The sequence below is a fragment of the Chiloscyllium plagiosum genome, chromosome 32 (genome assembly GCF_004010195.1).
Source record: "Chiloscyllium plagiosum isolate BGI_BamShark_2017 chromosome 32, ASM401019v2, whole genome shotgun sequence".
NCBI lineage: Eukaryota > Metazoa > Chordata > Chondrichthyes > Orectolobiformes > Hemiscylliidae > Chiloscyllium > Chiloscyllium plagiosum.
This window is the reverse complement of record NC_057741.1, coordinates 2545552-2556972: the sequence shown is the minus strand read 5'-3', so window position 1 is coordinate 2556972 and position 11421 is coordinate 2545552. Positions and strand designations below refer to the sequence as shown.

The window sequence follows — 11421 nt, the reverse complement described above, 5'->3', positions numbered from 1 at the left end:
TTGTTGAAGTTGCGCGGGTATCCGTTTTTGGTGAATACCTTGTATAGGTGTTCCTCTTCCTCTTTTTGCAGTTCTGGTGTGCTGCAGTGTGTTGTGGCCCTTTTGAATAGTGTCCTGATGCAGCTTCGTTTGTGTGTGTTGGGGTGGTTACTTTCATAGTTTAGGACTTGGTCTGTGTGTGTGGCTTTCCTGTATACCTTTGTGGTGAATTCTCCGGTCGGTGTTCTCTGTACCATCACGTCTAGGAATGGGAGTTGGTTGTCCTTTTCTTCCTCTCTAGTGAATCTGATTCCTGTGAATGTGGCGTTGATCCGGTGTGCGTTTTCTATTTGTGTTTTTAATGATTACAAAGGTATCATCTACGTATCTGACCCAGAGTTTGGGTTGAATTTGTTGTAAGACTGTTTGTTCTAACATTTGCATGACTGCTTCTGCTATGAGTTCCGAGATCGGTGAGCCCATGGGTGTTCCGTTGATTTGGTTGTTGAATGTGAAGTGTGTTGTGAGGCACAAGTCCAGTAGTTTAAGTATGCCGTCTTTGTTGATGGGTTCAATGTCCTGTTGTCTGTCATGTCTGTTCAGCAGGTTGGCTATTGTTTCTCTGTCTAGGGCTTTGTCAATAGACGTGAACAGTGCTGTCACGTCGAATGAGACCATGGTTTCTTCCTTGTCTATGTGTGTATTTCTGATGATGTCCAAGAATTCCTGTGTTGATTGTATAGAGTGTCTGGATCCGCTGATCAAGTGTTTCAGTTTCTGCTGTAGTTCTTTCGCCAGTTTGTGTGATGGTGTCCCTGGTAGTGATACTATGGGTCTGAGTGGGATGTCTGGTTTGTGCACTTTAGGTAGTCCATAGAATCTGGGGGCATTGTTGCTTTCAGGTTTCATTCTTTGTAGGTCTTGTAACCTTAAAACAAGTTGATTGAGTGCCTTGAGCACCTGATTTGTTTCAAATTCTACAAAAAACAATTGGGTCAGCGGTCATGCTTTAGCCAGATGAGTGTATTGTATTAAAATGTCTTTGCTGCTGCTGCTGTTGAGTGTTTAATGCAGTGTTTGTTTTAAGATTTTGTAGAAAATATTAGAACGTGAAGTGCAGCTGTTTAAATTCTTTCAATTATTGTTAAGACTTCAGTGGCCCTCCTCCTATTGCAAATTCAAAGAGTCATCTAAAGTTGCCACTGTAATTCCGATTGTTTTATTTGGACACATAGACAAGGAAATCATATAAAGTCCACACAAACAAACAAAGTCACCCAAGGCTAGAATCAAACACAGGTCCCTGGTGCTGTGAGGCAGCAGTGCTAACCACTGTTTCACCATGCTGCCAAGCGGGTTAAAAAGGTAAGAGTTTTAAAAGTTTTCCATTCATCCTATAGACCTTCTCCACACCACTAGGAAGCTGGTTCTAAACAAGGTGAAGAATGCTGGGAATGAAAATGGAGAAAAGGATGGGGTGTTGACACAGCCCTGCTTGGCATCAAAGGATTCTATCATTTTACCATGAGGATCAGCAGCGACGTCTTGAGGCAAAGGAGATGGAGGACATTGATAAATTTCTCTAGACAGCTCGGAGGACAGGTTCTATCTTCAGCATCCTTGAAACAGCCAATAGCACCAACATTGAGGCCACAATCACCCAAAATCAACTCCACTGAGTCAGCCACGATGCTTCAGATGATTTCTGACTGCCAAAGCAAATCATCTTCATCAGCTCAAGGAAGGCACTCAAATGACAGGAGGATAAAGGAAGCATTTCATAGACTCTCTGATGGCTTCTCTCAAGAAAGACAACATAGAAGTCAATTCTTGGGAAACCCTTGTTCAAAAGAATCCTTTTGGAGGAAGCTCCTTTATGAAGGTACACAATTCTTTGAGAACACCTTTGAGTAACAGGAAGTACAGAAAAGGAGTCGGAGAAAGGAATGTCAGTGATTTAAAGGCCAAGGACCAATTCTATCTCCTGGAAACATTACCAAATGTGTGATTGGAGATGCACATCTAGGATTGGGCTGATCAGCCACGCAAGGACTAATAAAAATCCCTGACCAATCTCACAGAATTGCCAATGAAGGTGATTCTTAGTCCCCATTATTACCATTGTAGCTACTCTTCTTTCCTGGCTAAACATGAACAATTCCTGCTTTCCCCTTTTTTCTCTCTCTCTTTGGGCTCACTCTCTACCTATCTGCTAACTCCTTTCCCACCTATCCCACCATCATCAGCATAAATACCATCTTTTCCTAGTTGCTGTCAGTTCTCAAAAAGGTTCACTATACTCAAAATACCACATCTGCCTTGTCTTCACAAAGGCTGTCAGATCTGCTTGAGTTTCTCCAAGATTTTCTGTTTTTGCTTGTTTCAGCTCTCCAGCATCTGGCAGGTGTATTTTATTTTACTTAATCACATTTGACCAAAACAAACCTGTTCTCAAACTAATAAAAGTGACCTTTGTCCTATTTTTCCTTCTCATTTTGGTTTGCACTTGAGAATTGAACCTTGGACAACAGATTGTTTTCAAAACAAAAAGAACAAGGCCTGGTCAATTACTATTCTAAGAACATTGTAGATGATTTACCACCTAGTTACTGTTATTTTCACGGACTGGCAAACGGTTGGATATTGAATTTGTCAATCAAGGGAGAACTGGTGCTGGTCAGCAAACCACAGAGAATGTTGAAATATAGACAGAAGGATTATTGCACTCAAAAATTAACTCTTGCTTTTATTTCTATAGATGTTGCCAGATGTGCTGAGTTTCTCCAAAACTTTGTTTTTGTTTCAGAAAACTCTCCAAAATGGTCAAACAAGTCCACCCTCTGTTAAACATATTTTGATGATCTGGAATGAACATTCAGAATCTCAACCTGAGCTACAAGTCTTCTCCAAACTCACTAACATTTTAACGTTTTCATGTATCCTACTAACACATGCATAATTACATCCCCAATTAGGTTCTAGTATTTTTCATACTACCAATGTCAAGTTAGCTAGCTTGTTGTTCTCATGAGGAAAGACTAAAACTGTGGGATAAAAGATCCAAAATTAAAGTTAAACCAATGGTGAAGATCAGAGGATAAATTTCTCTAGACAGCTCGGAGGACAGGTTCTATCTTCAGCATCCTTGAAACAGCCAATAGCACCAACATTGAGGCCACAATCACCCAAAATCAACTCCACTGAGTCAGCCACGATGCTTCAGATGATTTCTGACTGCCAAAGCAAATCATCTTCATCAGCTCAAGGAAGGCACTCAAATGACAGGAGGATAAAGGAAGCATTTCATAGACTCTCTGATGGCTTCTCTCAAGAAAGACAACATAGAAGTCAATTCTTGGGAAACCCTTGTTCAAAAGAATCCTTTTGGAGGAAGCTCCTTTATGAAGGTACACAATTCTTTGAGAACACCTTTGAGTAACAGGAAGTACAGAAAAGGAGTCGGAGAAAGGAATGTCAGTGATTTAAAGGCCAAGGACCAATTCTATCTCCTGGAAACATTACCAAATGTGTGATTGGAGATGCACATCTAGGATTGGGCTGATCAGCCACGCAAGGACTAATAAAAATCCCTGACCAATCTCACAGAATTGCCAATGAAGGTGATTCTTAGTCCCCATTATTACCATTGTAGCTACTCTTCTTTCCTGGCTAAACATGAACAATTCCTGCTTTCCCCTTTTTTCTCTCTCTCTTTGGGCTCACTCTCTACCTATCTGCTAACTCCTTTCCCACCATCATCTGCATAAATACCATCTTTTCCTAGTTGCTGTCAGTTCTGAAAAATGATACTGTACTCAAAATACCACATCTGCCTTGTCTTCACAAAGGCTGTCAGATCTGCTTGAGTTTCTCCAAGATTTTCTGTTTTTGCTTGTTTCAGCTCTCCAGCATCTGGCAGGTGTATTTTATTTTACTTAATCAAATTTGACCAAAACAAACCGGTTCTCAAACTAATTAAAGTGACCTTCGTCCTATTTTTCCTTTTTCTTATTTTGGTTTGCACTTGAGAATTGAACTTTGGACAACAGATCGTTTTCAGAACAAAAGGCTTGTGTTGTTGGGACAAGGCCTGGTCAATTACTATTCTAAGAACATTGTAGATGATTTACCACCTAGTTACTGTTATTTTCGTGGACTGGCAAATGGTTGGATATTGAATTTGTCAATCAAGGGAGAACTGATGCTAGTCAGCAAACCACAGAGAATGTTGAAATATAGACAGAAGGATTATTGCACTCAAAAATTAACTCTTGCTTTTATTTCTATAGATGTTGCCAGATGTGCCGAGTTTCTCCAAAACTTTGTTTTTGTTTCAGAAAACTCTCCAAAATGGTCGAACACATCCACCCTCTGTTAAACATATTTTGATGTTCTGGAATGAACATTCAGAATCTCAACCTGAGCTACAAGTCTTCTCAAAACTCACTAACATTTTAACGTTTTCATGTATCCTACTAACATATGCATAATTACATCCCCAATTAGGTTCTAGTATTTTTCATACTACCAACGTCAAGTTAGCTAGCTTGTTGTTCTCATGGGGAAAGACTAAAACTGTGGGATAAAAGATCCAAAATTAAAGTTAAACCAATGGTGAAGATCAGAGTTCTTTTCTGTGTTCTGGAGAGCAGTGGAGGGAGGGTCACTGAATCTCTTAAAGACCCATTTTGAAAGATTCCTGACTAACAATAAAGTAGAGATCACTAGTCATGATCAGCCTTCTCCTGCTCCTAATTTGTAAGTTTTATCTTTTCTCTCTCCCTCATTTCTTGAGTAGCACTTTCCATCTACTGAGACTATTCCAGATTCAGAAGAATTCTGTAAAAGCAAATACATTCACCAAATTTGTTAGTTCTAATTTGATCAAATAGACATGCATTATTTCACTACCGCTTAAGGGTCTCATACACCAACTACTGAAGGTGACAATCCTACATGTTTCTATAGCATTTTTTTTTAGAAACCTACCAAAATCCAGTACTCCTCCAGAAATGTCTCAACGGTCTTTGAGCTTTCGATGTATCCACTGTAATTGAAAAAAACTGAGGTCCATGTTGTGGATGTGTCGAGGCATAACTTAGCGTTATGCAGTACAAAGCAACAATCAGACGATTCATAATTAATGTACAAAAGCAATAGTAGTCTTCGCACTACCCACAGATGAAGGAATGCCTCAGATATTGTTTTCAACGCACTCTTGAGCTTTACAGTTCCAGCTCAATCCAAACATTGCAGTTGACAATAATATCGACAGATTTTGCTGTAAAGAAGTCCTTCACTTGTTTATTTAGTTGCTGCCCCTCCTCGATCTCTGCAGTGGAAAGTACCTTCCTCTCACTAACGAACTATGTCAATCCTGTTTTTATACCAAAAAACGACTACAATCTTATAAATGTTTTTAAATATTTAAAGTAGCTTTCACGGTCTTTTATAATCGTGCCTTTCAAAGAAGTTGCATTCTCCACCCGACGGGAAGAATTCACTTTAGGCTGTAAAAGAAACCAACACCCTCACGTGACAGTGGAGCCCGCCTCGAGACCGGAAGTCTAGTTTTAATTGGCTACCATGTTTACGTCCCCTCTTCTATTGGCTGAGGAAGATCCACGTTGATCGCGCTCGCGAGGAGACGGTTGGATTCAAATGTGAAGCTGCTCAAAGCAGCTGCGAGCTGTTTAGTCTGTTCTTTCTGTTGTTCTTCGTTTGGTTCATGGCAAGGAAAAGGTAAAGTAGAGTTGCTTTAATTTCTTTGGTGCGACTTGCTAATTCCTTGTTTATGGAGTTACACGAATAGCTATTTAACTTGCCATTTTTTTTGATGTGGAGATCAGTTTAAAATATGGAACAATTAGTGTAAATTGAGAATTTTGACCCTTAGTCTGGGGGGGAAAGTTATTTTGAAATGACTGGGAATAAATGGGCTTCTTTTGAATCAGGGTAGTAACAGCCTAACTATGAAGAATGCCATTGTGCCTTATAATGAAAGGGTTAATGATGGTAGAAATTACTACTCTTTACTCTTTTCCCCCACACCGCTGAACACAATCCTCAATTTCTTTCGTCATCCAGCATTCACTATAGATACCAGCCTTTCCTTTCATCCTAACAGGAATATACTTTCTCTGGATTTTCTACCTCCTTTCTGAAGGTTTCCCATTTTCTAGCTGTCCCTTTACCCGTGAACATCTGCCCCCAATCAGCTTTTGAAAGTTCTTGTCTAATACAGTCAAAATTGGCCTTTCTCCAATTTAGGACTTCAACTTTTAGATCTGGTCTATCCTTTTCCATCACTCTTTTAAATCTAATAGAATTATGGTTTTGTATAAACACTGGATGCAACATAGGTCCAAGTCTAGGAACTCTGCACTAAGTATTATCTCCTGAGCCTAATCTTTTTCCTCAATCCAACCATTCAGAAAAATTCCCTAAATGTGCTATTTTCAGAGTGGCAGTGGCGTATACTCATCTGCAACTTGCAATGTAGCAACTTAGCAAGACTCTTTTTAGCAAACCTAAATCACGATCTCATCACCTAATGACTAAAACAGCTACGTGGGAACACTAATGGTGTTTCCTTGCAGTGCCAACCATTCTGACATGGAACTAGATCATTATCATTGTCTAAAATTCTGGAACTCCCGAACAGCAGAGCATTTGTACCCCTGGGAACTGCAGTGGTTCAAGAAAGCAGCTCCCCTCAATAGTCTTCAATCTGGGATGGGTTGTAAATGCTTACCTAGTCAGCAATGTAAACATCCTAGGAGTAAATTTGAATAATGTTGTCTGAAACTTTCTCAAGTTAAAATTTCATATGCGGTCTTGGTATTTTCTGGTTATTCAAATGGAATCAATGAGATTAACATGCATTGACACTTTAATTTTTTTTAAACTTTTGTGTATGGTACAAGTGATTGGAAGTCTGTTTTTCTTTATACACTTGGAATGAAAACAGAAGATGGGACTGGCTATAAAACCCCTTTAAAAAGAACATTGACTGCAGCTAGTACACCTGAGGAAAATCCGATATGTAAGTCAATAAGTCTCTTTAAGGACAATGCTGACTGCTGGTTTATAATTTCTTAATCTATATTCCCTGATATTTAGGACATTGGTTCACGCCAATTTTAATTTTGATTAAATTCATAGTGGACACTTTATTCTTTCCAATGAGCAGCACATTCTACCCCAGCATTTGCTGAACTGTTAAACCTGCAATAATACTTAGCCTCTTTTCTCTGCTTTGAACATTTTGGTGGAGAGGGGAAACCCTTTAGCAATTTCAACTAAACTTTACATTAGTGAAGTAAACTAAAGTAATTCATCTGCGAATGAACACTATTGTTGACCATGCTTATTTGAGATTTAAAGAGCTAAATGACGGGTCTGCATCTCCTTGAGGTGTTTTGACCTAACCAATCTTATCTACAAGAATTGGAAGCATGCTTTCATAATTCAAAGCATGAAAAAGTAAATCCAGTCAGATATCCCATTTATTAGGATGATTCAATTGAAAGTGATTTTGTTTGACTGAGAATTAGCTTTCTCCTGTGGATCAGTGCTTTTACAGGCTGGACGTGCTCTCCTGCCAGGAGTGATTTGGTTGACTGGGACAAACAGGGTTTCTTGAAGCTACAGTAGCAGAGCAAGCTTGAAGTATATTTTCTGGTCATTGTGATTGGAAAAACAGTATTGAAAAATAATCTGTTTCTCATCTTTATTTTTTATTTTTAAAAAAATGGCTAATCTTGAGTGATGGAAATGTGTTGCTGGAAAAGCGCAGCAGGTCAGGCAGTATCCAGGGAACAGGAGAATCGACGTTTCGTGCATAAGCCCTTCAGGAATGAGGAAAGTTTGCCTTGCTCCTAAAAAGTAAATTTAAGAATAGGTGGCCTGAATGATTTTAACTTTGTTGTGTTCACCAAGTTGTTCAATTCCCATTTTAGTACTTAGTGCTGCTCTCTTATTGTAGCTTTGTTTTTGAATTGAGTCTTTACATGCAACAATTCCTCCATGACACTTTTTTAGCTGAACAGAGGCACTGGCCAGGACACCTGTTTGTGACAACTATTGCTCTTTAAGAGCTTGCTGTGTGAGAATTGGCTGTAGAATTTCCTATGACACCAGTGTCTAAGTATTTTGTTTGTGTTAAATCCTTTTGGAATATCCTGTGATAAAAAGTTTTACATAAAAGCAGATCTCTTCTATTCCTTCACTTGCTTTCTATTCAGATAATAAAAGCAGGGTGGCCTGATCATTCATCCTGGAAATAATTCATCTCCTTTATGAATTTCTTGCAAGATAAAGTTGTCCTATGTCACCTCTGCTGTTTCTTTTGTAGTTAAATGGGACCTTAAATTTTTTGCCCCTGTGAACAGTAGTGGAAGCCTATGTAATCAAGCAAGAAAACCTGTTCTTGCATCTCAAAAGATGAGACGTGTTGCAACAAATACGGTAATGCACATCTGTTTTGAAAGCTAGCTTGTGCACAAGCTTCTCCTAACCAAGTAAACATTAATGCAATTTATTGGTATTATCTCATCTTGTGCAGCTATGAATGTGGTTTAGATGCTTAACTTTTTTTTTGTTTCTATATGCAGTAGAAACCCAGCTGACCATGTAAAATTATGTAGCTCTTTCTTAGCAAAATATTGAATGAGAATCTTTTTTTTAATATACTATGTAATTTGTAACCATGTACTAAGTTGTTCTAAGCAGTCAGATTTAGGGCATTTGAAATAATCTGACATATGTTGCAATTAAATGTATCAACAATGAAATTTATGAATCCATTCTGAATATTTCTAAAATGATTGGAGATTCTCAGCAGTTCTGGTGAAAAACCAGAATTAATATTTGATCTGTGAAAACAGATCCAAAAAATGAGGCAATGTCACATTCCCTTAGAATCACACATATTTGCAACTTTATCTCTTTGAGATTGTACACAACTGATTTTATATTGAAGTGGGCACCGGAGGGAAATTGAGGAAAATGGGAAAGTAGGTAAATATAGTTCAGCCAATAACAACATCAAATTCTTTTATTTCTACAAATTGAAGGAATAAGGATAGACTTCCAGTTTGATTTCTTGTAATGAAACATTTAATACAGTTGTGCTGGTCAAAGTATGTAATTCCAATTTTTTTTTTTTGCCTGTATCCATTTTAGACTTGGCTTCCATATCCAAAAAAAGGCAATTACATTAAAGGACCATAAACACACTTTCGGACAAGAGGTATCTAAAATGTAGCTGTGCAATGGTTTTTGCTCAATATTGTCCCTTTTCCAAACATGCCCAGCAACCGTTCTGAAAACAACATTGTGCAAACAGGACTTGGTATAAAAAGGGAGGAGATCAATTTTTCCTAATTCATCTTCCATTAATAGCTGAACCATTGATTTCCATTTTGGGGTGTGCATGAATCTTCCAGGATTTAAGTTTGCATCCACAATCCTATGCTAGAGAATTTGAGTCTAAATGATTTTTGCAATACTTTGTTTAAAAAGTCCTAGCATTTTCCATTACCTGCACCAATCCAGTTTTGCCTTCAACTAGTCTCTCCAACTACAGTTAATCACTGTGTAACCCTTTTGTAACAATATGGAAAATGTACAGCATAAGCCTTTCAACTCATCGTTCCTGCCAGCCAATAGTAAGTGATCATGTGTCCTCCTCCTTCAATACCTGTTGAGTGACCTTCCAGTTACAGCACTTGTCCATAGTATTTCCATCTTGTTTTTATTTCAAATGCCCATTATCCTGATGTGGATTTGAAGAAATATTCTCTTTTTAATTCTTTTCCCAAATGCCAGATGCATTGATTTATTCTAAGAAATATGGTAGTCCCTAATCGCACTATGATGACCATGCATAATTTTATGTACCTTCAGTTAAAATTTCCCCTCCAAAAAAATCCTATTAATAGTCTATCTCCAAATGTTATATTAAAACCATTTTTTAAAAAGGATCACATCTGCCCTGAAATGCACTGACCAATGTTCCATACCATAGCTGTGACATAACTAATGTTGTGATCCAACTAATATCTTTGCCACCTGCCTCCTGTCTAGCTCTGTAACCTTCAGGGATCTGAGCATCTAATCTAATCTAGAGTGGTTCTTACATTTTGCAATATGCTATTTTAGTCCATATTCCAAGTGGGAATAGAAGTAACCACTTACAACATGGAGTCTGATCTTAGTGGCAGATCATCAGACCCTGTGGTCCTCAACATTGCTTTCTTGTCTTTCCCTGTAATCGCAATTCTTGTACTTGATTCCTTTCCCTCCTTATTTGACCTCGCCAATGCACCCAACGCTTCTCTGCATTGAGGCCCATTTACCACTTGTCTACCTAGCATTTAATGACTTCATTCAAGGAAATGAGTTGCCACCAGATTTATAGTACCAATGTACAAAAAATACATGTTGCAGACAGTCCTACCTTACCAGACTCCCTTTTTTTTTGTAATTAGAGGAACCTAGATTATCCAAATATCAGATTATCCAAAGGGGATCTTGAGCTCCCAATAGAAACATTACATCAAAGACTTGTTTCCAGCAGATCACATCTGCCCTGAAATGCACTGACCAATGTTCCATACCATAGCTGTGACATAACTAATGTTGTGATCCAACTAATATCTTTGCCACCTGCCTCCTGTCTAGCTCTGTAACCTTCAGGGATCTGAGCATCTAATCTAATCTAGAGTGGTTCTTACATTTTGCAATATGCTATTTTAGTCCATATTCCAAGTGGGAATAGAAGTAACCACTTACAACATGGAGTCTGATCTTAGTGGCAGATCATCAGACCCTGTGGTCCTCAACATTGCTTTCTTGTCTTTCCCTGTAATCGCAATTCTTGTACTTGATTCCTTTCCCTCCTTATTTGACCTCACCAATGCACCCAACACTTCTCTGCATTGAGGCCCATTTACCACTTGTCTACCCATTTTACCTAGCATTTAATGACTTCATTCAATGAAATGAGTTGCCACCAGATTTATAGTACCAATGTACAAAAAATCATGTTGCAGACAGTCCTACCTTACCAGACTCCCTTTTTGTTTTGTAATTAGAGGAACCTAGATTATCCAAATATCAGATTATCCAAAGGGGATCTTGAGCTCCCAATAGAAACATTACATCAAAGACTTGTTTCCAGCACTGTCTTTTGTTTACAATGGTTAAACAGGCACTATCTCCAAATGACTGACCTCCTGCCCCCTCTCTCTCCACATCTTTCCCTGGAGCTCTACAGAGGGGTGTACCCAAACTCCCCTTCTCCAGATAATTTTTCCTTCTGAACTCTCCATTTCTACAAACTGCTCCTCCTCTTGTTTCCAGGTACTTATTGCATACACATCTTGTATCTTGACTGAAACGTGTGAATTTCTTGTGTACAATTACCTGGGATTGCCA

At 38.6% G+C, this 11421-nt stretch overlaps 1 protein-coding gene across 2 annotated transcripts in view; it reads right to left on the bottom strand.

Annotated features, from left to right (window-relative positions):
- The window catches only part of idua (alpha-L-iduronidase), a 262582-nt gene extending 257046 nt beyond the window's left edge, over positions 1-5536 (bottom strand). For both annotated transcript variants that reach the window (XM_043674018.1, XM_043674019.1), the window contains exon 1: positions 4969-5536. In XM_043674018.1, the coding sequence (XP_043529953.1) occupies positions 4969-5117 (149 nt within the window). In that variant the 5' untranslated portion in view covers positions 5118-5536. The remainder of the gene's footprint in view (positions 1-4968) is intronic.
- Positions 5537-11421: the final 5885 nt, after the last annotated feature.